At 27.9% G+C, this 26,264-nt stretch overlaps 1 protein-coding gene across 1 annotated transcript in view; it reads right to left on the bottom strand.

Moving 5' to 3' along the window:
* Positions 1-26,264, bottom strand: part of PGAP2 (Post-GPI attachment to proteins 2) — a 47,733-nt gene continuing 21,469 nt past the window's right edge. The window contains exons 5-7 of the mRNA XM_067264089.1: positions 24,133-24,263; positions 133-217; positions 1-52 (exon numbers count right to left, since the gene is read on the bottom strand). Of these exons, the coding sequence (XP_067120190.1) occupies positions 182-217; positions 24,133-24,263 (167 nt within the window). The 3' untranslated portion in view covers positions 1-52; positions 133-181. The remainder of the gene's footprint in view (positions 53-132; positions 218-24,132; positions 24,264-26,264) is intronic.

Here is a 26,264-nt window from a genome sequence, read left to right on the forward strand (position 1 = left end):
TTTGTTATAAATTATAATTACAGTTTTTTAAAATTTCTTTTCTTTCAACTTTCTAGTTTTAAAAATAAAACAAAATGATTAAAAATAATTTTATAGAAAGTTAAAATATTAAAAATATATTTTATATCCTACTTATATTTGGATAACTTGTTCGAACGCAAGTTGAATTAAAGGAATATATTCAGACCGATATCCACGGTGGTTTGGAATCAAATTTCTGAAATTAATAAATATATGTAAGCATGATATCAATACTGTTTTTTAATAAATAATATATAAACTATATGTATAAAATATTGTTATGTAAGATTTATGTGGTTTGTAGCTCTTTTTGTCCAAACAAAAATATAAAATCAATGCAGTTTTCTATAGATTAGTTTATCGCTTCAATAAAAACATAAATTAAATCTTCAAGAATGTTTTAAAAATGTTTTAAAGTTTTTGAAAAAAAAATGAAAGCACTTATATAATTATATTAAAATCCTAAAAACATATATAAAGAGAGCAGTGTTTTAAAATAAATTCAGAATATCATAATGATGGCGGCACAAATTGAAAATAATAATAAAATTATGTTTTTCGACTCCATAATTAAAAATTTAGGAAACAATACATCCATTTTGAGAAATCATTTAGTTCATTAAATATCCTTGTAAATACTTAATGAAATAATGACTCATGACTACCAGAAAAGAATATGATGATTATTCAAATGTAAAATAACACATATACGAAAGTACCTAAATAAATAAGCTTACTATCTGATATCATACCCAAAAACTAAACCAAAGTATTTTAATACCAGCAAAGAATGCTCGGCATTGTTCGGGAACGCAGGGAGGAGGTTAAGTTGTCCTCGTTATAGGGTAGAGTATGTCTTCTACAGGATGCCAGAGAGTAACTATGCAAAATTTGATGCAAATCAGTCATAGGGTTTGGCAATTTGTGGAGGATGAAATCAGAAGGTGTGAGGAATCCTAGTTTTATGGTAGTCCATGTTTCCCATAAGATACCAGAGAACAGGGGCCACAGCTACCCACTTTGCCCACTTCTGTATCAGTCCCTGCCAGAGAGTAACTATGCAGAATTTGGTCTAGATCAGTCAAAGAGTTTGGGAGTTTGTAGGAATGAAATCAGTGAGAAAGAGTAAGGGGTCCAAATTTTAAAGCAGCTTACGTACTATACAGTACAGTACATGGGAAAGTAATAAGCTTTCCAATGGTCCTTTGACACAGATGTATTTCATGAATGCAGCTTTCTTTTAGGCAATTTATCATCGAAAAGGCTCACTTGCACATACGTACACCTGAAAAGTAACTGAAACAACTCACTTTATGTAGGTAGATCTGATAACATGAGACTAATTCTTATTTGTAAATAATTGTATGGTAGGATTAATACTAAAACAGTGAACACACAAAAATGCTATAGGCCTACTTACAAAAATTTAGTTTCATATAAATAAGTAAATTCACTCCTTATAGTTGTAAGTATCAGATAGGATAAAAGTATTATTATAAGAAACAAACATCCAAGACAATATAAACAAAGCATATACACAATTACCCAAACTGCATGAATCAATATCAAAACCAAAAATATAAAATAATAAGTTTACAAAAGCCCACTAGGTGGCAAAGGGGATTGACCTTGAACGGAACACAAATGGCAATGTGAGACAAATGTTTCAGTAAAAACACCATTCTTGTGCATTTTCCATTTTTAATATGAAAATAGTATTCATCTGGAAGAAATAAACTTTCCAATCTATATATATAATTGAGACGAGTTGATGATGATGATGATAATAATCACCGCAGAGCCCAAACAGTTAGGAGTTGAAAGTTGAAATTTGGTACACAGTTAGGGTACGTCACGAGAACTTACACTAAGAAAGGATTTTTTGAAATTCCTCCCCACTGGGGAGAGAGACAGGATTAAGGCAACGTGCAAGACGCAGATGCAATTTTTTTGTTTTTGCGAGAAATCGAATATATTTTTAGACCCATCTAAAAATTCTCTAATTAGTCTGGAAACAAGGGGACCCAATTCTTGCATTCTGTAAAAAATGGGTAAGGCTGACTATAACGTAATAATCTTAATCTTTGCTATCATTACTTTTGCCCGAGCAATGCTGGGCCTACCTGCTAGTAATGAAATAATTTTAAAATCTGGTTAAGTAGATTCCAAGATTACCTCTAGCAAATAAACAAATAAACATTCTTGCTTTATATATTAATACAGATTAACTTTGAAGTGTGTTTTAGATTTAAAAAAAAGAGATTTAAATGTTTTTATTAGTCAATCTGACACAAATAAACAAACACTATCCAAAACATAAATTTTTTAATCCTTTATAATATCAAACAATTTTCAATAAGAGTTATAAATTTTGAATTGAAGAGAATCCTTTTCCAACATAAAATCATAGCAATTTTACTTTCTTTTATTCTGAAAGAATTGTTCACAATGCTTCCAACAATAAATGTGAATGTTATTGTGTAAACTATATATGTCTAAAGAAAATAAGATTCAGAAAAAACTGCTTGATCAAGATGGAATCTGAAACTACATGTTTCCATAATACACCAAATACTCTATCTATACTACTGGACACATTTGTCTGCTGACAGAACTTGCATTTAACTAAAACTTTTAATTGTTCAATAAACTTACATAATAAAAATATGAATGCCAATTAACAATTTTTAATTGCTTACTATTATGTAAATGTGATATGCTTATGTGGTGACAGTTCCTGCAGAGGCGTGGTTTCAGGGAGGATTGAAGACTCAATAGCTATATCCAAGCTAACTGTAAGTTTCTTTCAGATTCTTGTAGAAATGACATTATTTGATTAATACTGTCAGTAAACTAGCTCTACACTCTTTTTAGCTGACTGCAAGCTTTCTGCAGTTATTTCTAACTTATCTAATTCTGTTAGTTGACTTTTTCCACCTCTTGATGCTATTCCTCTGCACAGTCAACTAGGTTGCGGACATAGATTTAGTCTATAAAGAGAGAAAGATCTTTGGAATTAAGGTTTCTTTGTCATATTAAAGAACTTTATTTATCTAAATGTGAACTTATATACAGTAAGACCCCACTGTACAAGACCCCTTGCATAAGTGGAAATTTGCATATAGTAGTAAACTCCATTAATTATTGAGTATTTCTATACTAACATATCTATTACACATTTTTAAATATAGATAAGGCCAATAGATACTATATTAACAATAAATAGCACGATAATGTAAATCATAAAAATAACTTTTAAAAATTTTTGGAAACAGACTTTTTTCTTTTCTCACTAAATGTAAATTTTAATTTTTTTCCTTTAATGTAGGCACTTTACAGCCTTTCTTTGGCTTATCAGAGCTACCAGCATCACTATCCTAGCATTTTGGAACCATGTTTACAAAGTAAATAGTATAAATAAAATTAAGAGAAGCACTGATATCACACAAACATGACATGTTTACAAGCAAAGACTCCGGACAGACTGATGCAAGTGTTTAGTTCAAAACAAAGAAATGAATCACAGCAATGCTTTTCTAGAACACAAATAAGCATGACTGAATAAGTTGCTGCAAGACTTCACGCACCATAAAAACTGGTGCCAATCTAGTAACTTTTATGTATTCTCTGTTTTTCTTTTTTCTGCCAATAATGTAAACCTGAAACTACATGTGGCAAGTCTGCATATGGCAGGGACCTTCTGTATTAGTTTTTAGTACTACAAATAAAAAATTTTAAAAATTGTTACTGGTATGAATGCCAGACTGCAATTAACTGTTTATTATTATGTAAATTATATGGATGATTTTTAAATCTACTAAATGTTGCTAGAAGAATATTCTATGTAGGAAAGTCTGAAAGTATAATATCGTTACTGTTATTCAGGGGTTGCTCTAGTGTTACCACCCATCTGGTTTTCATCCGGACAGTCTGGGAATTGACTCACTGTCTGGGTGAACTATTAATTTTGTCTGGGAATTTCATAGAAATTGTGAAATTATGAACCAAAGTTCTTGCAAATATTGTTATAAATTTACACCATTTGAACAATGAAAGACCTCACACTCACTGAAACTCATCTGCCATTCTGCCATGTTACTCTGTTTATGCTGCCTGCCTCAACTTTTTTTTTTTTTTTTTTTTTTTTTTTTTTGTTTGCTTGTATGTTACTCATATGCAAGACCCAAGTCCCTAACTGTAACTGATTTAGAACCGGCATGCACGTTATTCTTCGCATTGTAAAATGACATTGTGCATGTGTCAGAAACTTCTGTTCGAACAAAGCTGACCTGCCATCTGGGTCAGCAATTTTGTAAAGGTGGCAACACTAGGTTGCTCTGAAAAATTTTTAAAAATCACTAACCATTTTGTCAGTTTTATATTTTTTTTCCCACTAGTTTTGCTTACTAATTAATGCAGATTCTGGTAGCCTTATCAGTTTGGAATCTGCAAAGCAAAAGTAACGTGTTAAGCTGTCGCTTAGAAATAGGGATCATATTCAGTGGCATAGAGTAGGGGACGGCAGGGGTGGCCCGCCCCGGGCGGCACTTTTAGGGGGCGGCAAAATTTCACAATAAATAATATCATCTTGTAAAAATACCTAAATAAGGGGGCAGCGAAATTTTCCTCCGCCCCAGGCGGCTGACACCAATGCTACGCCACTGATCATATTTGAATAATTTAATAAATAATTCCAAATAACACATTTGAACACAATGTTCAAACAGTATTTCACACGTTCTGTCATGTCAAAATTCTTAGGCTTTAGTATATTGAAAAAAAAATCAAAATGAAAAAAATGTCACCCCCAAAAGAATTTCTCAAATTTTATGTCAGTCAATAAAAATCCACGTATAGTTCTCGACGTCACTTCCTGCTTTCCTGCCCGAACTTGCCACATGACGTCGTGACAGGTGTGGTGCACGGGAGGCTAGGTGTATGGTGCACAAGAGCTCAACAATCTGCTGTTTTTCCTGAAGCATGCTTTGTGATTTGATTTAGAGCTTAACGTCAAAACAAGCAGACTAGAATTTTTATTGCCGCTTTAAAAAATATATTGCCAAGTGACAATTTTTGCACTAAGATGGTTACACCGTAAGATCATTACTGTCTTGTTTTTATAGAAAAACACAACCATTAAACTGAAACTAACTCCATTGCATCTGGATTTTGATTCTGTCTTAGTCTTGATCACAGTGTAATTAATGTGAACTCTAGTGATTAAAATATCAGCTAATCCATCATTCATAATTAAGGGACTTGGTGGAAAAACAGTGTATTCCACTTAATAAAAATTGCAAATGCATTTTAGAATATAGCATTTATCAATATTCTTCTCTAATTGCTTTCCAACTAAGCAATTTAAAGAATATATTCATCACAACACAACAAATTTTTTATTGATAAAAACAGGAAATAAACAATTTTTCAAGACATTAATTAAGTATAATTGTAAGCAAAATATTTTGAAAATAATTACTATTTTTATAACTTAATTTGTGATAATGGAAATCTTACTTTTAAGTATCTAAAAATATCTTACAATTTAGAGATTTTTTTCGTTATTAATAAACTAGAATAATAGTAATAAATAAAAATCTATAGTAATTAATTAGAATCCTACAGAATTTTGTTATAAATATTGCAATATTCAATGTTAATTCATTGAAAACATTAAAAATATAAAACATTTTATACAAATTACTGGAATAATGCATTTGAAATAGGATTCAAGTGAATAATTTGAATAATATAGTGCCAGATCCATTCTCTGAAATATCCAATGATTAAAACAATCCATTGAACAATTTGAAATATGGACTATTTTTATGCTGCAAGTGAATTCATTTATTATGCAGATAAACTGAATTACTGTATAAAACCAGTCTTTAATTTACATGTTGATCATTTTATGTGGAATGTTATAGTTATGTGATTAATATATAATTAATTAATTATTGACTATTTATGTATCTGTGTACTGTACGTCCAATATTAATACAATAATTTAAATGGAAATTTTCCCCTGCTTAATGAATGTGTAGCCATTAGTAAAAATTATTTTCAGGAATTATTGTCCTTTATACTATTCAGAGAGTATTATAGTAACCTGTGATTAATACAACAATACACACAGTAATTACTATACAGTATTTATATGTAATAGTAAATATCCAATATAAAAGTATATATTACTGTTGTTAATATTTTATTATACTTTATTAAAATAGTGTGTGTACAGGTATGCAATTATCATCAGAGGATAGAGTGCACAAGATTTTTTTAAAGCCATTGATATAATCATAAAAGTTTAATTATTTTAAAGAGTTATAATGAATAAGAACTTTAGAATCTGAAGATATTAGACAGAAAAGTTTTGATTCGTGTTTAATTAAAACTGTAATAAGACAAAATATAGCTATTTTTAAGTATTAAAATTCAATTAAAAACGGATAGATGTTCAATTTATTACAATTAAATATCTTCAGGAATGCTTTGGAACAAGAATAGTTGAGCAATTTTTGATTTTAATTGAATTTTTAACACTTAAATAACTTTATGAAAACATGTTTTATGTAAAATGTTTCTCATTATTCAAATTATTATTTCATAAAGTATAAATTAAACACAATTAAGAAGTCATATTAAATAAATTACATTATTAAAAATTTGTTTTTATATTCAGTTTATAATACATTAGTATAAAATCATCACTATTATTTTGGATCCAGTAAGTTTTAATTTCAAAAAATTTTTTTTTGATATTCTCTACAAATGGCAAATAATTCATTACTATCATTTCTGTAAATCTTTTATTAGTTGTAGAAACCATTTTTTACATAATACTAGGAGAAAACATTTTCTTACACTCGACGTTTTCGTGCCTAAAAACCATACCAAGTACATTGACTAAATAATAATTTTAATTTTCTTAAAACTATTTATTTTTCAATACTTAAAATGTTAAATTACAATTCAACTTCTACATATTTACATGAAACAACAATAATACTATATCAACAAGAAGCATAAATATTTTACAAGCTAGCAACAATATGTGCAACAATTTAACATTAAATCTCTGCAGTAAATTTATTTGAGATAATGCACAAATTGTGCATTGTCTACACATGACATTAAACTTTTTTCTCTGATTTTTGTCATATTAACATGCAAATTCTACAAATTATCCGCATCGTAATATAAAAAATGTATTTAAAAAATTTTTTACAGTTAAAATTCACATATTTTATATTAATTTCTGTAATTATAATATAACTTAAAAAATGTAAGCTCCTTTGTATTTAAATTTATTTAAAAAGTTATGAGATGATTTGTGAAATTTAATTATTGAACTGATAATTCTTATGTACAGATATGATCCTTAAATTATCTTTTAATCTATTCTTAGAACTATTAAGTCAACTTTATAATGAAATATGATATATGATAAGTGAAATATAGCAAGGCAAATGACAACAAGATGGATACATCTGAAAAGATATGTATGAAATTAAAAACTCTGGTTAATGCTACCTTAGGTATACAAAATGGCGGCTCGTCTCCGACTCCGGCATACAGAAGCGAGGAAACAGTGAAGACGCACGTTTTCTAAACCTAACCTATTCTAATAATTTAGTTGCTGATAATTATGATAATTTATTAGAATAGGTTAGGTTTAGAAAACGTGCGTCCCCACTATTTCCTCGCTTCTGTATGCCGGAGTCGGAGACGAGCCGCCATTTTGTATACCTACGGTAACATTAACCAAAACGCTCTTTAAATAAAAATAAAACCTCAAAATTATCATAAAAACCAGCTATTTTTATAATAATTCTAAAATTACTTACAAAAAAATTAATAGAAATAATGGTATGAGCTTATCCTGTTCATAGAAATCAAAGGATAATCGAGGAATGCAACGTCTAGCCTAAGCTACAGCATAGACCTATACTCGGACCATCCAACTGTCACCATTAAGTGACCAAATACTACGAAATTCTGTTGGCAAATCAAAAACCACAGTTCATATCTTAGCAAATTTGAGTCTAAACTGCAGCTTATTCAGATTATGTGATATTAACAATATTCTTATAAACATATTTATATATAATTTTTCTTTTTAAATGATATACTTTAAAAAAATTATAAATATGTTTATAAGAATATTATATAATTGTAAATATTTCATCTAATAGTCTGATAATGATAAGGTGATGAGTTATATAAATTGATAGATTAGGCACAATATTTTACCTTAATGGGAGACCTTGATTAAAAATTATTTTAATCAATAATAAATTTCATTTACATCGTTTTAATCTTCACTTTCCTATTTATATGTATTCACCAATACTTGTAAAAATAACATTTACAAGTTTCATTTCATTAATATTAAAAACATTGTTTACAATGAAGAAATAATTTATTTATAATGCTAAAAGCACACATTCTTCACATTAAAGTAATATATAATTTTAACAAGCCTTTATAATGGTTCTGACTTTCATTACCATCAGTAAATTTTCACCTTTATTAAAATTCATAAAATTTCTTACATACATAAAATTTGAATGTGATGTATTTCAATATACAGTACAACCTTGCTGATCCAAACAATGGCAGTCTTAAATTCTAGTTAATCTGAACAGCCAAAACAAAATCTCTCTCTCTCTCAATAAAATATGTGGCTGTTGTGCTTGCCTTGCACTGCTCAGAGTACATGGTGTTTGTATACAAATAGGCTAACCTGACATCCTGCTTTGACGATGTCGTCTCGGCGTCCCAGCCAGTTTGTCATTTTGTCCCGGTTATTTGGTAAAATTTTAAAAGTGCCGAATATACGAGAAGTAAAAACAGTGCAGCCTCGACTAAAATGGCGATTTGGCAACTAAATAATCCCTCTGTTACACTCACTGTTGTCGATCTAAGTATTTTGTATCTAGATCTAAGTATTTTTAATGTCGTCTAGATGTTTTCCCCCAAAATTTATAGCATATGGCCTAATGAATTTAGATGTTTTATTTTTTTACAGAATTTATAATAGCATGTAGCCTATGAGATTCAGATATTTTTATTTCATTTTTCAGATATTTTGTTTCAATTAGAGTTGGCAAGACTGAAACTTATTCTGGCCACGTCATTGTTGCGCATGTCCTACCTCAGTCGGGTTCAAATTGCTAGTCGGCATCTGTGATTATTTTATACCGTACCGGTACATTAAATTAATTTAATCTCTAAAATGCCAAAAAGAAATCGTGCGTTTACTGATGATTGAAAAAAGTCTGTGATCATATTGACAAAATGAAATATGAATGGTGCTGTTTAGAATTTTCAGTAACTCATAGTGGGTGTTCAAACATTAAAAATCACTTGAAATGTGTGAAACATAAGACAAGCAATAGAAACTTTCTCAAATATATTGTCATATTTTAAATGTATAGATTTAAGTGACAAAGAATTTTTAAAGTTCACACTAGTGATAAATATTAATAACTTCTTAATAATAAGATATGTTTAGTTGAGTTATTAAAAATTGCTTTTAATTCGTTTTTGTTAACACCTTCTTTATTTAGCCTTTTCAATCATAGGTACTTATCCTAGTAGGCTTTACTTTCTGTTGTGAGTATTTTCTCAAAATTGTCTCGGTTTGAGAAAAAAATATTATGGTAAGCCTATATATAAACCCTCCAAATAAATTAAAAACTTGTTATTGGAATAGAAAACAAAGTCTAGTTTCCTGTCTCCATCCTATACAGTCATATACTTACTCATGGAAAGTAATAGGTTCAAAACCTGTATCTACACAAACTGAGTTTGTCAGTTTTCAAAAGCTAATTGGTGTTAGTTAGTGTTGCCACCTTTACAAAAATCACTGAACTGGACGGCAGGTCAGGTTTGTTTGAACAGAAGTTCCTGACGCATGCGCAACGTCATTTTACAATGCGAAGAATAACGTGCATGCCGGTTCTAAATCAGTTACAGTTAGGGACTAGAGACTTGCGTAAGAGTAATGTATGTAACCTAAATTAAGAAAGAAAGAACAGATAATTTAGCTCCACAGAAGACGTGTATGGACGTACAAGCAAAAAAATAAAATAAATAAATAAAAGAAAAAAAAGGTCGAGAGGCAGATTGTGAGTCACACGTCTGCATAAACAAAGTAACATGGAGGAATGGAAGATGAGTTTCAGTGAGTGTGAAGTCTTTCGCTGTTCAAATGGTGTAAATTTATAAAAAATATTTGCAAGAACTTAGTTTCATTGTAATTTCACAATTTCTACGAAATTCCCAGACAAAATTAATAGTTCACCTGGACAGTGAGTCAATTCCCGGACTGTCCGGGTGAAAACCGGACGGGTGGTAACACTGGTGTCAGTCATTCTGATGTAATACAACAGGCTCATCAAACTACAGTATATTGAGAAACCCCACATAACATAAAACATACACTAGAAAAAATTTTGGATAATCCAAAACTCTGAATTGGTTCAAGCTCCAATTTGTTCAGATTAGCAAGGTTCTACCGTATACTTCATCAATAAAATCATTGTGCAAGTTTTGTTTTTAGTAAGAATTTTATGTTGACTTCAAACAGTATATCCATAATTCAAATTTTAAACTGATTATTCTCTACATTTTTTATTTTTATAAACTTTTTTTAAAAGTTATTTTTGAAAAAACATCCAAAAATGTTAATCAAAGTCTCCCTTTATATAAATATTTCTACTATAAGCTTTTAAAACTGCATATAGCTCTATAAGATAATATTTTATATGAATGGCCATTTTATAAATTGTGATGTCTCTACAATAAATTCCCCCTTTTAATATTAAAATTTCCAATTATTCTAGTATATTTACATAAATCAATTTGGATTAAAAGAGGTGCTTTTCACTACAATGCAATTATTAAGTTTTGGATAATATGGAGTAATGTTGAAAATCATCTGGCAATAGCCTGATGTAGAGGAAAACTCTGAATGTAAACTTCAGAGTTTCAAATTGGCTGGATACAAAAACAAACGTCACTTCATTATTCCAATGACCAATAAAATTCTTTTTGACAACACTTTATAATCAATGATACAATATTAAACAACTTTAATTCACAGACTATATCAACTTACAATCTCAAAATAGACTATATTATAATAATTATAAAGAACATATTTAAATAATAATAGACTATTGTACCAGTTAAAAAAAATATAATACAATATGGTTTATTGTTATTAAATTAAAGTATCATTTTGTATTTTCAAATAATAATAAAAAATTCAAATGTATGCACGGTACTGAAATTTTTCAAAAGCAGTAACTTGCAATTCTATAAAGTACATATGTAAAACTATACTATAATGGATTGCATTAAGCGTGTATAAATGACGAATTGAAATCAAACTCGCGCATCGGAAAATTTCCGACTTGCCAGCTTTTAGCCAATTCGTTGGACACAGTTTTGGATATGTAACACAATTTTAAATTTTCTTCATAGAATACAGAACAAATATAATAATATTTTATTAAAATTTAGAATTATTGTTACTATTAAAGAAAATTTTGATTTAATTCAATTATATATACAATTAAAATTGATATCTTAAAATTTATTTTTAACTTTTTCAAAACTCAAAAATTATATATACAATTTTAAATTTCCTTAAAAAAGTTCAGCTATTTTATGAGAAGATAACTACTAAATGATAATTGCGTACCCTACGAACAGACGACCGGTGTGCGACGGAAAAAAAAGAGAAAGTTCACCACTAACGTTCTCGAACTCCCCGAGTTCTTCTTTGCATGTTAAACGGAATTTCTGACGGAACATAAAACCGTCAGAAATTCCATTTAAGAACTCCGAAGAAGAACTCGGGGAGTTCAAGAACGTTAGCGGTGAACTTTCTCTTTTGTTTTTTTCCGTCGCACACCGGTCATCGGTTCATAGGGTATATTTTTTACTACACCCCGGTGTTGTGTTGTTGTTGTTGTTTACTAAATGATAACTTCCTAAATATAACTGCATTTAAACAGTACAAATTAAATATTTCAAAATAATGAGAATTAAAATATTCATTAATTCTATCATTTACAAGTAATTAAAATTAATTAATCATCAAAATTAATGCATAAAACTTTGTAGTTTATCAAAATTCTAATACGAATTTTGATAATACTCAAAGTTCTATGTATGTACAGTACAGTACTTATTCCTCCAATTCATTAATCAAATGACAAAGAAATAATTATAAAATAGCATAATTTGAAAAGACAAAAACACTACATTGAACATAACATTCTACTTTCTCAAATGAATGCTCTCTTATAATTAATGATATAAGGCTAAATTTTCAGACAAAAAGTTACATCTTGAACTTAAGAGACTATATTATGATGCACAAATGTATTGAATTAAATATAAACTATCGTTGATACTATTTTAAAATGAAAAAAATTCCGGCAACGAATTGCATAACTTTCCCAGCTATTATGAGATCTTTATAATTTTAATTACAATGTAGCTTATAAAATTGTGTGTGATATTTTGTTATAAAAAAATTCTTATATTTTTAATTACTATAAAATGGCAAAAAGCTTAATTTTGAGGGTAGGGACGAGTTTGTAAAAAGGTATAAATGTTAATAACAAGTAAAATTGTCATTAAGTCTGACACTACTGGAGATACGTACGACCCCTTAATCTTTAACTACTAAAATTTAATAGCATCAATGCCCTTCGTATACAAGCCACCAAATTTTGTTTCTTAATCTTTACCCCATTCTGAGATATTAAGCAAAATAGACACAAACACACCCACACACACGGAACTTTTTTGTTGTTTTTTTTACTTTTTTAGATTCACAAGGTCTCGAAAACGCGGAGATTTGCAAAAAACTCGGAGGGTTAAATTTCACACGATTCCGTACTTTCCCTTATTACGTATACATAACAGCTGGGAAAGTAAAATGCAACACATTTGAAAAATAACATTTACTAAGCATTTTTTTGAATTTATTTTATTTACTAATCTACCAAATGATATCTTTGGATTTTTTTTATTAATTTATTAATTAAATTTTATTTTTAGAATTTATGATTTATTTCATTTACATTCCACATTTTAATAATGTGAAATAAAATAAATTCTAAAAGTGACAATACAAATGACAAATCTTGATATTTATATGATTAAAATATTTCATATAAAAGCATACAGAATATTTTATCTTATAAGAATAAGATCAATAAATATGTTATAGGTATTATAAGCAGAATATCTGCCGCAGAAGATAAATTGAATTTCTATATGCTAATAAACAAAATATCGACCTTTACTCCTGCAATCATTCGTAATTAAATAACTAATGTTTTCCACCATTTTATCCTTGTTTAGATTCAAAACATAATACAGAGTGTTCTCCATAAAGTGTTACAAACTAATAATTTGACTGATGTAAACTATCTTTTTATTATTTTTTTATGGTTTAAAAGGCACTTCGTAACAATGCTAAAATTACATTGCTCGTTGCCCTTTTCAAAGGGGATGGGGCAATTGTGGGGCAAAGGGAATTCTATAGAAAAAGACGAGAAATTTTCATTTAAAGCATTTTTATAACATGCCTATTAAAAGTTAGAGACAGATGACGTTTTGAGTTAACTCAAACTGTTGACCAGATGTAACCGACAAGAATTGAATAATTATACTATTTTATCTGTTTATTTTATTAAATGTTTAAATTGTTGACTATTCATTTTTACAAAACTAACACAGCACAACATTTTTGTGGTCACTGTTGCACAAGCTTTACGTATTCTCTATTTCATGTCTTCTCTCATAGTATATGGTAGGAATATCACTTTTTTCTTCATACAACATCATAGAAATTAATCAAGAGGTGAGAGATAAGGGACCACTGAACTAATCCTCTACAACCTATCCATCTGCTGATAAATTCCTGTTATGTGTATTTCTAAAAAAATGTGGTAGAGCATCATTTTGCTGAAACCATATTTATCTACCCAGATTTAGTGGTACATCTTTTAAATCAGACAAATGATCAGAGAAAAAGAGACTGGATAATTTAAATCGACTCCAAACTTCAACTGGCCATAACTTTTAGTAGGCTAGATGAATGAAAACAAACTTTAGACATAAATTTGTTTTCTTCTGTAAAATCCAGAAATATACACTTTTTTGTATGGTTTCACTTGAAATTTCAAAGTTGCCCCATTCCCATATGAAATATGGCAAGAAATGGCAATTTTATTGTTGTTTCACATAACAATACGAAAATTGCCATTTCTTGCCATTCTTCCATCCTTTCAAATCATAAAAAATGAAAAAAGACATTTTACATTAGTCAAGTTATTAGTTTGTAGCACTTTATATGAGGCACTGTGTATATATATACATATAATAAGGAATGATTTTATGTATAATAAATGGTATATAATACTTTTATAGTACAATAAAAACTCACAAAAATAATACAAAACAGTTTAGTAACATTACCTTTCTCAGAGAATTCAAGTAAAGTACATTTTGAGAGTAACAACTAATTAAAAGATTACAAATTATAATTCTGTACAGCAATACATACACAAATACCTTCAAGGAAAAGAAACTTAAAATTGTTATTGTTTTTTAAAACAGAATAATTAAGAATTTTTTTAAAAAGAAGAATGACAATCATCTTTTATAGTTTATATAACTTATATTTTCAAAAATCTTTAATAAAACATTATTTTTAATTCTTAAAGAATTAACATATATAATAGTAATTTATTGCTTTCTTGATTTCAAATTTTAGTTACATATTGTTATTCCTGATTTATAATACTTAATTACAATAAAACATCATTAATTTGGATGCAGATAGTCTGGGAGGGTCTATACAAACTGAATCAGTTGTCTTATACAAAACGTCAAACACGCTAACACTTAGGTTAAGTCTCCATTCTGTTATTGTGTGCATAATACATTATCAACGACCAATTATATGATCAATCATATATTATTTTATGCACAAAATATTTGGAAATAAGGATCCGTCATTAAAGCTGTTACTATATTTAAAAACTTTTCTTCCGAACAATGCTTGAAATAGCATTTTGAAAATTTCTTCTACAAAAAATATAAATTGTTTTAAAATAAAATAATATAGCAGTTTATTTTGTTTGATACTGTATAACACAACAGGAATTCCTTACGTCCAAATTCCAACAGTTCTTCTTCCGGTTAGTCCGTATTAATAATGTTTTACTGTATATGAAATTATATATATATTCATATATACACTGCACTGCATTATTTTAAAAATAGTTAAAAACAAAATCACAAACTTAGTTAAAATAGTGAAAGTATTAAAACCGTTTTTAAAACTTTTATAGTAAAATTGGCAAATATATATTGCAACAAGCAATTAATAATATATAGAAGATAAAACCATTTAATGATTTTTAAGGCTATAACTATTAAAAAAATATTAAAATTATTTTATCTGCTTTTAATCTTAGCAGTAAGATTCAAATAAACAGATCTATAAAGGGCCATTGAGAGGTTTTACGATGCCCAGAGATAGTGGTAAAAGGTGCCCGTTCTTTTTCTTTTTAACAAATAAAATATATAGAATATTAATTAATAAAAAGCAGTCTTAAAGACTAATTTTTGTTAGGATCAGGAACCCAGGGGCACTAGTTTCATCTGAGTCTGAAGAAAAATCTTCAGCTTCCCCTTCTCAACAGCCCTTTTTCTACAACATACAAATTTCAATAATAATGAAAGTTTTGTCTTTTTATATTTAATATGCCTTTTTAATCTATGTAAATTAGGTAATAAACAATTTTTTTTAAAATATAACTTTGGATATAGGGTATCCAAAGAAAAGTTTAATTGTTAATAACAGAAATATGGATTTTGTACTTTCAGAAAAAAAAAAAAAATGGTGAACCATCTGAGACTACATCTATAGTAATGGTTTAAGAATAAATTTATGCATTGTACAGATTATATTTTCCATATTTTGTGGCCATGATATGAAAAATATAAGCTCAGATGTTTACCATTTGTTTATTTTGAGTGTAGGTGAAATCCATAACTTTCAAACACACTCAATAAGTAGTTATCAAGATGTTAAATAAAATACAGCATAATGTAAATATTTCAAAAACTCTCAATTGAGCACTTGCTGTAAAATGGCATATCCTCAATGTTATGAATCATCTTATAATTCACTGACGCTATTCAAATAAAATAATGCAATTAATGAAATACCAACGATTGCCTTAAAAATCTGGCTATAAATTGGTAGCCCAATTTATAGCCGGATTTTTAAGGCTTGTTCCGCCAAAAGCTGATGTCCGGTCACTTTAATATAATTTGAAGAATTTAAATATAAGATGAAAAAGCAACTGTCAAAATAGTTAGTTGCATCTGATTGAAAATAACTTACATACTATTTCATTAAAAAGCTATTTTATTATACAAACTGATATGCACAGATTATAAATTATATAAAGTAACCATGAATGTATTTAATTTGTACATTTTAATATAAATAATTATTCTTTAATTATGTGCAAATAATTTTGATTCAAAACGATTGTATTATGGCTTCAAAATTTGTATGCTTTTAACGAACGGCAATCAGAATTTTTATCATATGCTTTTATTACAATAAAAATTCCGATTGCCGTTCATTACAATTATTTAAAATTATTTAAAACAAATACGTGCAAATCACTAAGCATGTAATACTGACAAAAATATAATTACAGAATTAAAATTTTACTTTCCTATTAAATAAGTAAATGATAAAAAAAAGTGAGTAAAAACATTTGAAATTATAATATTTAAATTCATAAATATCCTGTTTAAAGTAAAATTTATTTTTCTAAATATACAGTTTTAAATATGCTCTCCTATTTATTTATCAGACTCAACTTTAATTTAAATCACATAAAAAAATTCATCTTAATATGCTTTCTTATTTATTAATAACCAATCTAACTTATTTGTATATTATTATTATTCTTTTTTAAGTGTTTTTAATAATAGCACCTTCACCTTTACTTTCTCCTTCTGTAACTTGAACAAACTTCTAACTTTAAACTTATTGATAAAAAAAATCACCAGGACAAAAATTTTTAAATTTGCAAAATTTAAGAAAATTCTTAAATTCTTTTTTATCGAATGAATTTATTTTTTTAATATTGCGCCATCGCCAGAGGGATCTTTTAACATTTTTACATATTGAGGCGGACGAGTTTAAACGAAAGGTTGACTCCGCCGCGGAACTGTTATTCTCCACATGTGCGTGTTAAAGGACAAGTGAGAAGACACATTTTTTATTGTCTGTTTTTAAGAATTTTCTAAATTTTGTAAATTTCTTCTTCTTCTAAATTCTAAATTAAATTAGAATTTTTTTCTAATTTAATTTAGAATCAAGCTTTAGAATCAAGATATAGAACAAGCTTTTAAGCATAATTATTAACAGTTCAATTTAAAAAATGTGTTTTATGTCTTTCTTTTTGTATTGGTAATTATGGCAATGGAAAATTGTGCAGTAGAAATTCAGTACTCACTTGTTTGAAATGTTATAACACTATTCACTTTTTTAGTGCTATTTTGACACAATTTTCTTCAAATAGGAGCTCACTGGTCAGACTTTAACTCCTAGTCATTTAAACTTTAAACATTTATTGAAATAATTATAATTTGATAATTATAAATAAAAATGTTATATAATTAAGGAATATTTTCCAAACAACTAATATAAAATATATGATTAAAAAAATGTTTGTGTTTATAAAATTAATACAAAAAAAACTATTAAATAATTTTCTTATATATAGTTGTGATAAATTTTTTATAAGCATTCAACAACACAAATACAAAAACAGGAATTCAAATATTTAGATCTGCTCAGAAGTTTTCAGAAGTTATAATTTTCACTACAAGATAATCGAACGATAACTACTTGCAATTAGGGTAAGGAATATGGTAAAGCTGTGAATCAGACTTGGCAACATGCGAGCTGGTAGCATAACAGGCATGGCCAGCTCAGAGTTGCCAAACTGTGCACCAGATGACCTTTCTTTCATTTGATCACCTGGTATAAACAGTGGGCTAATATGTTATTTTTAAAAATTACTGTTCAAAACTATTGCATAACTTATGCAAATGAATCAAAAAACCTTACAGTTGCTAAATGAATCAAAGTTAACAATTTATATTTATTTATATAATTATTGGTTAATGTTACCTATGGTTCCAAGATGGCGGCTCATCTGATTCCAGCAAGGAAACAGTGGGGACGAACGTTCTAACCTAACCTATTCTAATAAATTACCATAATCATTACTACCAACAAATTTATTAGAATAGGTTAGGTTAGGACGTGCGTCCCCACTGTTTCCTTGCTGGAATCGGACGAGCCACCATCTTGGAACCATAGGTAACATTAACCAAAATTTTTTAAAGATTTCTGAACTGATATTTATAATTCAGCACCAAACTAAAAAAAACAATCAATTGCCTTAAACCTATTAGCATCATTAGAAAAATTATTAATTTAACAATTTATTTATATTGTAAATACAGCACATTATTTCTCTGTAGTGAAAATAATGTGCTGTACTTACAATATTTCTGTGTAGTAGAAATTTCTTTGAACTAATGAAGAACAATTATCTGAAATAACAATGCTAGTAACATATATATCATTCTTTTGAATGCTAAATTCCAACAAAATTTTAATATAGTAGTTTAACATGTTCAATTTAAGAAATTTTTAAGAACAGAATACTAAAACTTAATATACTGGATACTAGTAATTAAATTAATTAATGTATTTAATTATTAGCATTCAACATATCTCTAAAAAGTTAACTCAGATTATTTAAAATCAATAATTTTTAATGTTTTAAAAATTTATAATATTTTATATTAATCTGTAAATAGCTGAATACTGTTAATATCATTAATGATATTAAAAATTCAATTTTTTTTTTTTTTCAATTCAATTCATCTTTATTTGTAATAGGCCTTGGCCTGTTACAAGGGGAGTTATGATCAACATTCATTAAATAAGCAGTTATATAGTTACAAATTTTTTTAACAAAATTATACAAGTTATAAATAGATTTTAACTTAGCCACATGAAAAAACATATACATTTCTTTTTCCGAGGAGCACTCATTTAAAATATTTAAATTGAAACTTTGTCTTAGGACTATTGCTTTTTCGCATCCACAGACCAGATGAAATTTAGAGAAGTTTTCTAAACACCTCGGACATTCAATTTTAGAATAGATATAAATCTTGTTTTCAATCGTTATTACATCATTATTAAGGCGAAGCTGGACGAAGAACCTCTTAACACCAAAGGGGAGATTAAACAACATGTAATTATTAATATTAGGGTAGTCCAGTATTATATTATATGAATTCGGCATCTTTCGTGTCCGGATATCCTCCACATCAAGTATCAATGAATTCTCCATTACATTTCTAGTAAGCTGTTTACATAAATCTTCACTAATCTCCGGAAGGTGTATAAACGGGCCCATCGAAAATCCAAAATTATTAATTACTCTAGTCAGGTGACTTACCCAGTTCTTTCTCGATTCTGTTCGTAATGATTTCCTATATAATTGGTTCAAAAGACTAAATAACAGCTGCCCACTGTCTCTCACCTTCATTAAAAATTTTACACATCTCTTAACCAACATTGACGTCATTCTGAATCTATTCAACTCTAATCTTAGTATACTTCCAGGGATTTTATAGTCCAGTAAAAACACTCTCCGTATGAACTTATTTTGAATCGCCTCTAACTTCTGATATTTTGGCAAACACCAAATTGGGGCTGCATAGCTTGTTGCATTTACAATTATTGAATTAAACAATTTAAATTGCGTTTGGGTGTTTTTTAATTTAATTTTTGAAAATAACATTCCTATACTTCCTATTAACTTATTTGCCTTGACCAGTGACATCTTGACTTGTTTTTCAAAGGACAACATAGGGGTTAAGATTACCCCTAAAAACTTTATTTCATTGACTATTTTTAATTCCTCTTTATTAATATAAAATGACATGTTCCTCTTTGAAAGCTTAGAACCATTTCTAAACACCATGATAGCCGATTTCTTCGGATTAATATTCAATTTTAATTTATTAAAATATAACATTGTTTGCTGAATTTTCCTCCGTAGAGCAGCAGCAGTGGGGGCGATTATCACAATATCATCTGCATAGACAATGGAGTGAACTATATTTTCTTCAATCAAGAATCCATCCTCTTCCCTTTCAAAACTGTTATTTAAATCAAAAGTATAAAAATTAAAGAGGTGGGGGGACCATGGGTCACCCTGTAACAGCCCACGATCTATCCTAAACGGCGCCCACTGCATGTCATCTTGTCTAATAGTCGCTTCATAGCTTCCAAATAACAATCCTATCATTTCTACCATTAAAGTCTCCGCTTGATAGTATCGCATTTTATTTTGAAGGTTTTTAATATTTACTGCATCATATGCCTTCTCTATATCTAGGAATAAGGCGAAAACTTTCTGTCTCTTCTTATACAGCTGAATTTGTACAATGGCCATTAACACAAATAGAGCTAACTGAGTCCCACCTTTTTTGACAAAGGCAAACTGCGTGGGATTCCTAAGATTTTCTCTATCAATCCATGCAATAAACCTGGAAAGCAGCACTGATGTAAACAGCTTACGAAACGTCGGTAATAATGCAATGGGACGGTAATTGCCAGGTATTAACCTTTCCCCTTTCTTGTATAACATGAAGAATATTACTTTGTTCCAGTCAACTGGAACTACTACTCCTGAATAAAAGCCATTATATTGTCTTGCAAGATAACTAAGTATAGATACTGGTAAACTTTTAATTTATTAGGAATATTATCTATACCTGGTGCTGATTTCACTTTAAGTTTCACAACGCATCTTTGTAATTCCTGGACACTAAACACTTCTTCACTAGTTTTTACCTCAGTATAAGATTCTTCCACATAAACTTGATCCATTTTATTACGATAATCGGCTGAGAACCCTTCAAAATACTGTAGATATTAAAAATTGATAACAAAAAATAAATAATCTTAATATATGAAGTCCTTGATTTGACCGATTCATATTTGTAGAAGTGCATATAAACTAGAGGTATATCATATCATAAATAAAGTTATTATTCAAATATTATATGCTGTCTGATTTTGAATGTATCAATGTATTAAGCAATATTTAATTTTTTGTCTTCTGAAACTAGAATTAATACTTTAAGTGTTTCAGTATACATAGTTATGCTTTTGATACATTTCTACAAATGTAAGATCAAATAACAATAAATATTTGAATTATAGAACATAAATTGATATATACACTAGAGATATAATAGATATTGAACTGTGTCATTCATTGATATCAAATTGATATCAGTAAGCATCTCTAATATAGACATTCAATATATTGTACACAAACTTTTCTTATGTTGAATTGCAAATCATTATTAAAGTTAGAATTAAGTTATGTAGATTTTAAAATCTTTATAATACACATGTTTAAGTTTTATAGTAAATAACTTTCATTTTTTAGTTATAAAATGTAATATTAATTTTATAAAAAATAATTGTTCATTTTTATATCATAAAATACATCTAAACTGATCTCTAATTATCAACGTTCATTAATCTTTATGTGAAAATAATTATTGCTTCGCCAATATATTTACATTGGCAAAGCAGCACATACAAATAAAAAATTTTCTTCTTTTTTTTAATATTTTTGTTCCAGTAAAATGTAAGGCGTAGATACAATTTCTTTATGCTATTATTTAACTAAGTCCTTTTCTAAAAATGTCTTTAAATGTAATTCAATCTTCAGTTAGTATACAGATATACCTTGCTTTAAGACACTGCTTTGGAGTGCTTGGCTAACACGGCACTTTTCAATTATATTTGTGTTTATTATTTTCAGCATTCGCCTCACTCTTAAGAGAATTTCCAGGGTATTCATTACTTATAAAATACTTTTGAATAATTATTTTTAGATCTACTATTATTGCATACGTAATAAATGACAGTGTAAATATGTTTTTAATGGATTTATATGCACTAGCAAGTAGAATAAAAATATTGTAATTTGCTTTATGGTGGTGGTCTTGAACCCAACTTGCCATATTAGTGAGATATGCCTGTATTAAAAATGTTCTAAAACATATCTTTTGAATATAGTTTGTTGGAATTTAGCATTTAGAAAGATATATCAAATATCAAAATCAGAAGATTAATGTACAAGATTTTCTACTCACTTATCACAAAACACTGTACGTATATTTTTTTAAAATAAGATTCTAAATTTTCATATATAACTACCATAAGAAATAAAACTAATATTTGATATCATACATTATTTATTTTTATTCTGTATTTTATATATATAACAAAATTATGAATTTTTGATATTCTTATAATTGGCATATACTGGTATATGTTTATAATAAAATAATTAGACAAACTTAACTACAGGTACTCCTCACTTTACGACCTATCTGCTTAACGACCACTCGCACTTACGACCGATCGAGTTTCGACCTGCAATTCGGGGAATCCCCTTTCTCGGCTTGAGTGTCGATCAGTGGCGAATGATGACATGCGCACTAAGCGTACTATAATAGGCTTGCGAGTACTATAATTGTCTTATAGTACTATAATATGCTAATAGTGTACTATAATATCTTTTTATGAATAAATTTGAAGTTTGTTGCATAATTTGTATAATTTTACAACGATCCTATATTCCCGACACAAGCTCCTCACTTATCAACCAATTCGCTTAACAACGTAGTTGTCAGAACGGAACTCTGTCGTAAAGTGAGGAGTTCCTGTATGTATATATTTTAAAATTACTTAACATCAATCATTTTAAAGTGTCATATCAAGTTTTGTATCTTAATATACTTTTTTTTAATAATAATTCATCACGATATTGTCATTATTTGGTTATTTTATATAAAATATTTATGTATAGCAAAAATATAAATAGACAAAATTTTCAAGAATTACTGAATTTCTTATATTAATTATTACAAAGATATAATATAAAAACTCTAAATTCATTATAATTCTTTTGTTGTAAATTAATTCAAAATATTTAAAATTTATTTACAACAATTTAAAATACCTGTGCAATTTGTGCATGTTGTCATTTAAATTTAGTATGAAAAAAATGAAAATTATTTCAAATTTTTATAATACACGATATTCGGTACTTAAATTCCGTGAATATTAAATAATTAAATACTTATTGTCTATTTCTTATTGATTAATAACATTTTAGACAAAATAAACAAAGTTTATTAAACTTTCTACTTATTTTGTGTAAAATGTTGTTAATTCAATAACTAATCTAAGAATAAATTTTATTAGCATTTAAATAAATTTAATATTGATTATGTACGAGAAAGAAATTTCTTAAAAGTTAGCGTAATAAACCGTCATTCAAATTCGACTAAAAGTTTCCAATACATGATTAGCATTTCTTAAATTTAAAATATAAACTAGCAATAAATCTTTTAAAATATTTTTCCAACAATTTCAGCAATATAAATATTCATATTTTCATAAAAATGTTCAATAAAAAATTAATTTAAAAACTAAACATTTAATTTAAACTGAAACAATATTGTTCCATTTGATCGATTAAACTTTTTTCATTATTATTATTTTGAATAAAATGAAATTTAGAAATAAAATTCTTGTAAATTTGATCACTTTTCATTATTATTTTTTATATAAAACTATTAAATATAATAATATAATATATGAAAATAATGTAAATCTTATATGTTAGTATTTTTCATATCCATAACTAACAAACTGGAACATTATGTATCACATGTTTCTGCTTTAAAAAATTTTCATATTTAATAAAAACTAACTTATAACAAATAGAATTCTCAGATTCTAATCAATAATATTAATAAAATGATATATCACAATAAATCACATCCAGATCCTTCAGGGATAACAAATATATTAACAAAAACTGAATTTTGAGATTCAGTTGCCTCTGCAGAACGTCACCTAACCTTGTGTATACTGATACCTTCCTCTGGAGTTATTATCAAGAACTGATTGGAAAAATCCCAATAAGCAGTCATGTGAAAACCCATATTTGATACTACGACAATATATTCACAGATGGCAAACAATGTGTAAACTGGAAAAAAAATTTTAAATAAAATTAATTTATTAATCAAAAAAGCAATTATTAAAAAGTTATTATTAAAATAACTATTATTGTTATTCAAATAATATGACTGCATAATTAAATTAAAATTACTTCATATCAGAAATTTATTATATTATACCAGGGCTTCTTAAACTATGGGTCGCTTAGCAAAATCTTGGGGTCACGAGATTTTAATGCAAAATATTGAAAATAATTTGTGAGTTTGAAAATGGCATGCTTTGTGATGTAGGTTTCGTGAGTTGCACTTTGTGTCACTTATGGTGCAGCGAGACAACGATTCAGCAACACTGATTGTAGTGTGAACTAGTGTAGTGTTGGTTGCTTTTCAGTGTATTCAGTTGTCTCTGTTCCATTGTAACACAAGAGTGAACTGTGGTAGTACACCATTATTGTTTTCGCAAATTTGTATATATCTTCAACAGTGCCGTAACTAGGCAGGTGCAACAGGTGCATCTGCACAGGGCCCACTTGAAAGGAAACCCCAAAATGCATGTATTTGCTTTATTATTTTACCAAACCTTATTAATTAAGGGGCCTAAATGCTAATTCTTGCACAGGGCACAGGAATGGCTAGTTACAGCACTGATCTTCAATATATATGTATATTTTCATTGTATTTCATATGTATATTGCAAAATATTTATATATCTGTACTTTATATATATATTTTGGGGGGGGAGTGAAAAAAATCACAATCATAAATGGGGTCATGAATAAAAAAGTTTAAGAAGCCCTGTATTATACAATAAATTTTAGAATTTTATTTTTATTTTATAGGATTTTTAATAATTAAAAGCAACCATTCCACACCATCTTCTCAATAAGAAAGCAAAAAAGCTTTACTTGAAGCACTCACATACAAAAACATTGATGAAAAAACAAAGTGCTTTTGAAACTGTGCTTCATCATTGGGATTCCACACAAAATTCATTACCAAACAGAACATTTGAACATCAAATACTTTTAACGTCCAGATTTTTCAAAATGTGCATACATCAGATTTTTATGTACAGTACTACTCCCAGCACAAATTTTTAACAAACATTAGATAAATGGAATATCGCATTTAAATTTAAATCTAAAACTCTGCATATTTTTTCACACATTTTTAGCATGGACATCATCTTTTATTTTTTAGTTGGCATCCATTTCCCCTCATTTGGAAAGCTATCAATATCTCTCTTTAACTACCTCCTCTCTCCTACTATGCTTATGAATCTCCATTTGTTGTCATCACAATGTTAACTTTAGTAAAGTTCATACAATTAAAAGAATATTGAGAGCAAAATATTGTTTAAATATTGATGTATCAAATAATAGAAACTAAATTTAGTTATATAATATCAATTGACTTTAAAAATGAATAAACTAATTTTTTAACAAATTTAAAGTAAAATCTATATTAATAATCGAATGATAGAGTCAGATTAACTATTGGGCTATAATTCAGCTAATTAATTATATAGATATTATGTAATTTGGGCTAAAAAATAAGTAGTTACATTGTCATCTTGTATAAAATTTAATTAGAAATAATTTAGACTATTTTAAAAGAGAAGATCAATCTCAATTGTCTCAAAACTCATATCTACTTGGCAATATATCAAAATTAATTGGTATCTGGAAGCAAATATCAAACAGAGGTTCAGATAGAAAATTAATTGGAAATAAATCTGCACAGTGAACAGAAATGGCAGGTTTGAGTCATGCTCCAGATCAATTTTTTCTTCCAGAATAATTTCTAATTAAATTTAATACAAGATGACAACATAGCTACATACCTTTAGTCCAAATTACATAATATCTATATTATTACTTAGCTGAGTTCTAGACCAACATTTAATCTGGTTCTATCGTTTGATTAAAATAATTCAGGCTTGGTTTTCTATATAATTATGTCAATCTAACATATCACTACAATTCATCTTGGATTTATCATAACTAGCCAAAGTATGTGACTGTTTGTTG

The sequence above is a fragment of the Centruroides vittatus genome, unplaced genomic scaffold (assembly GCF_030686945.1).
Source record: "Centruroides vittatus isolate TY-2023 unplaced genomic scaffold, ASM3068694v2 contig_1042, whole genome shotgun sequence".
NCBI lineage: Eukaryota > Metazoa > Arthropoda > Arachnida > Scorpiones > Buthidae > Centruroides > Centruroides vittatus.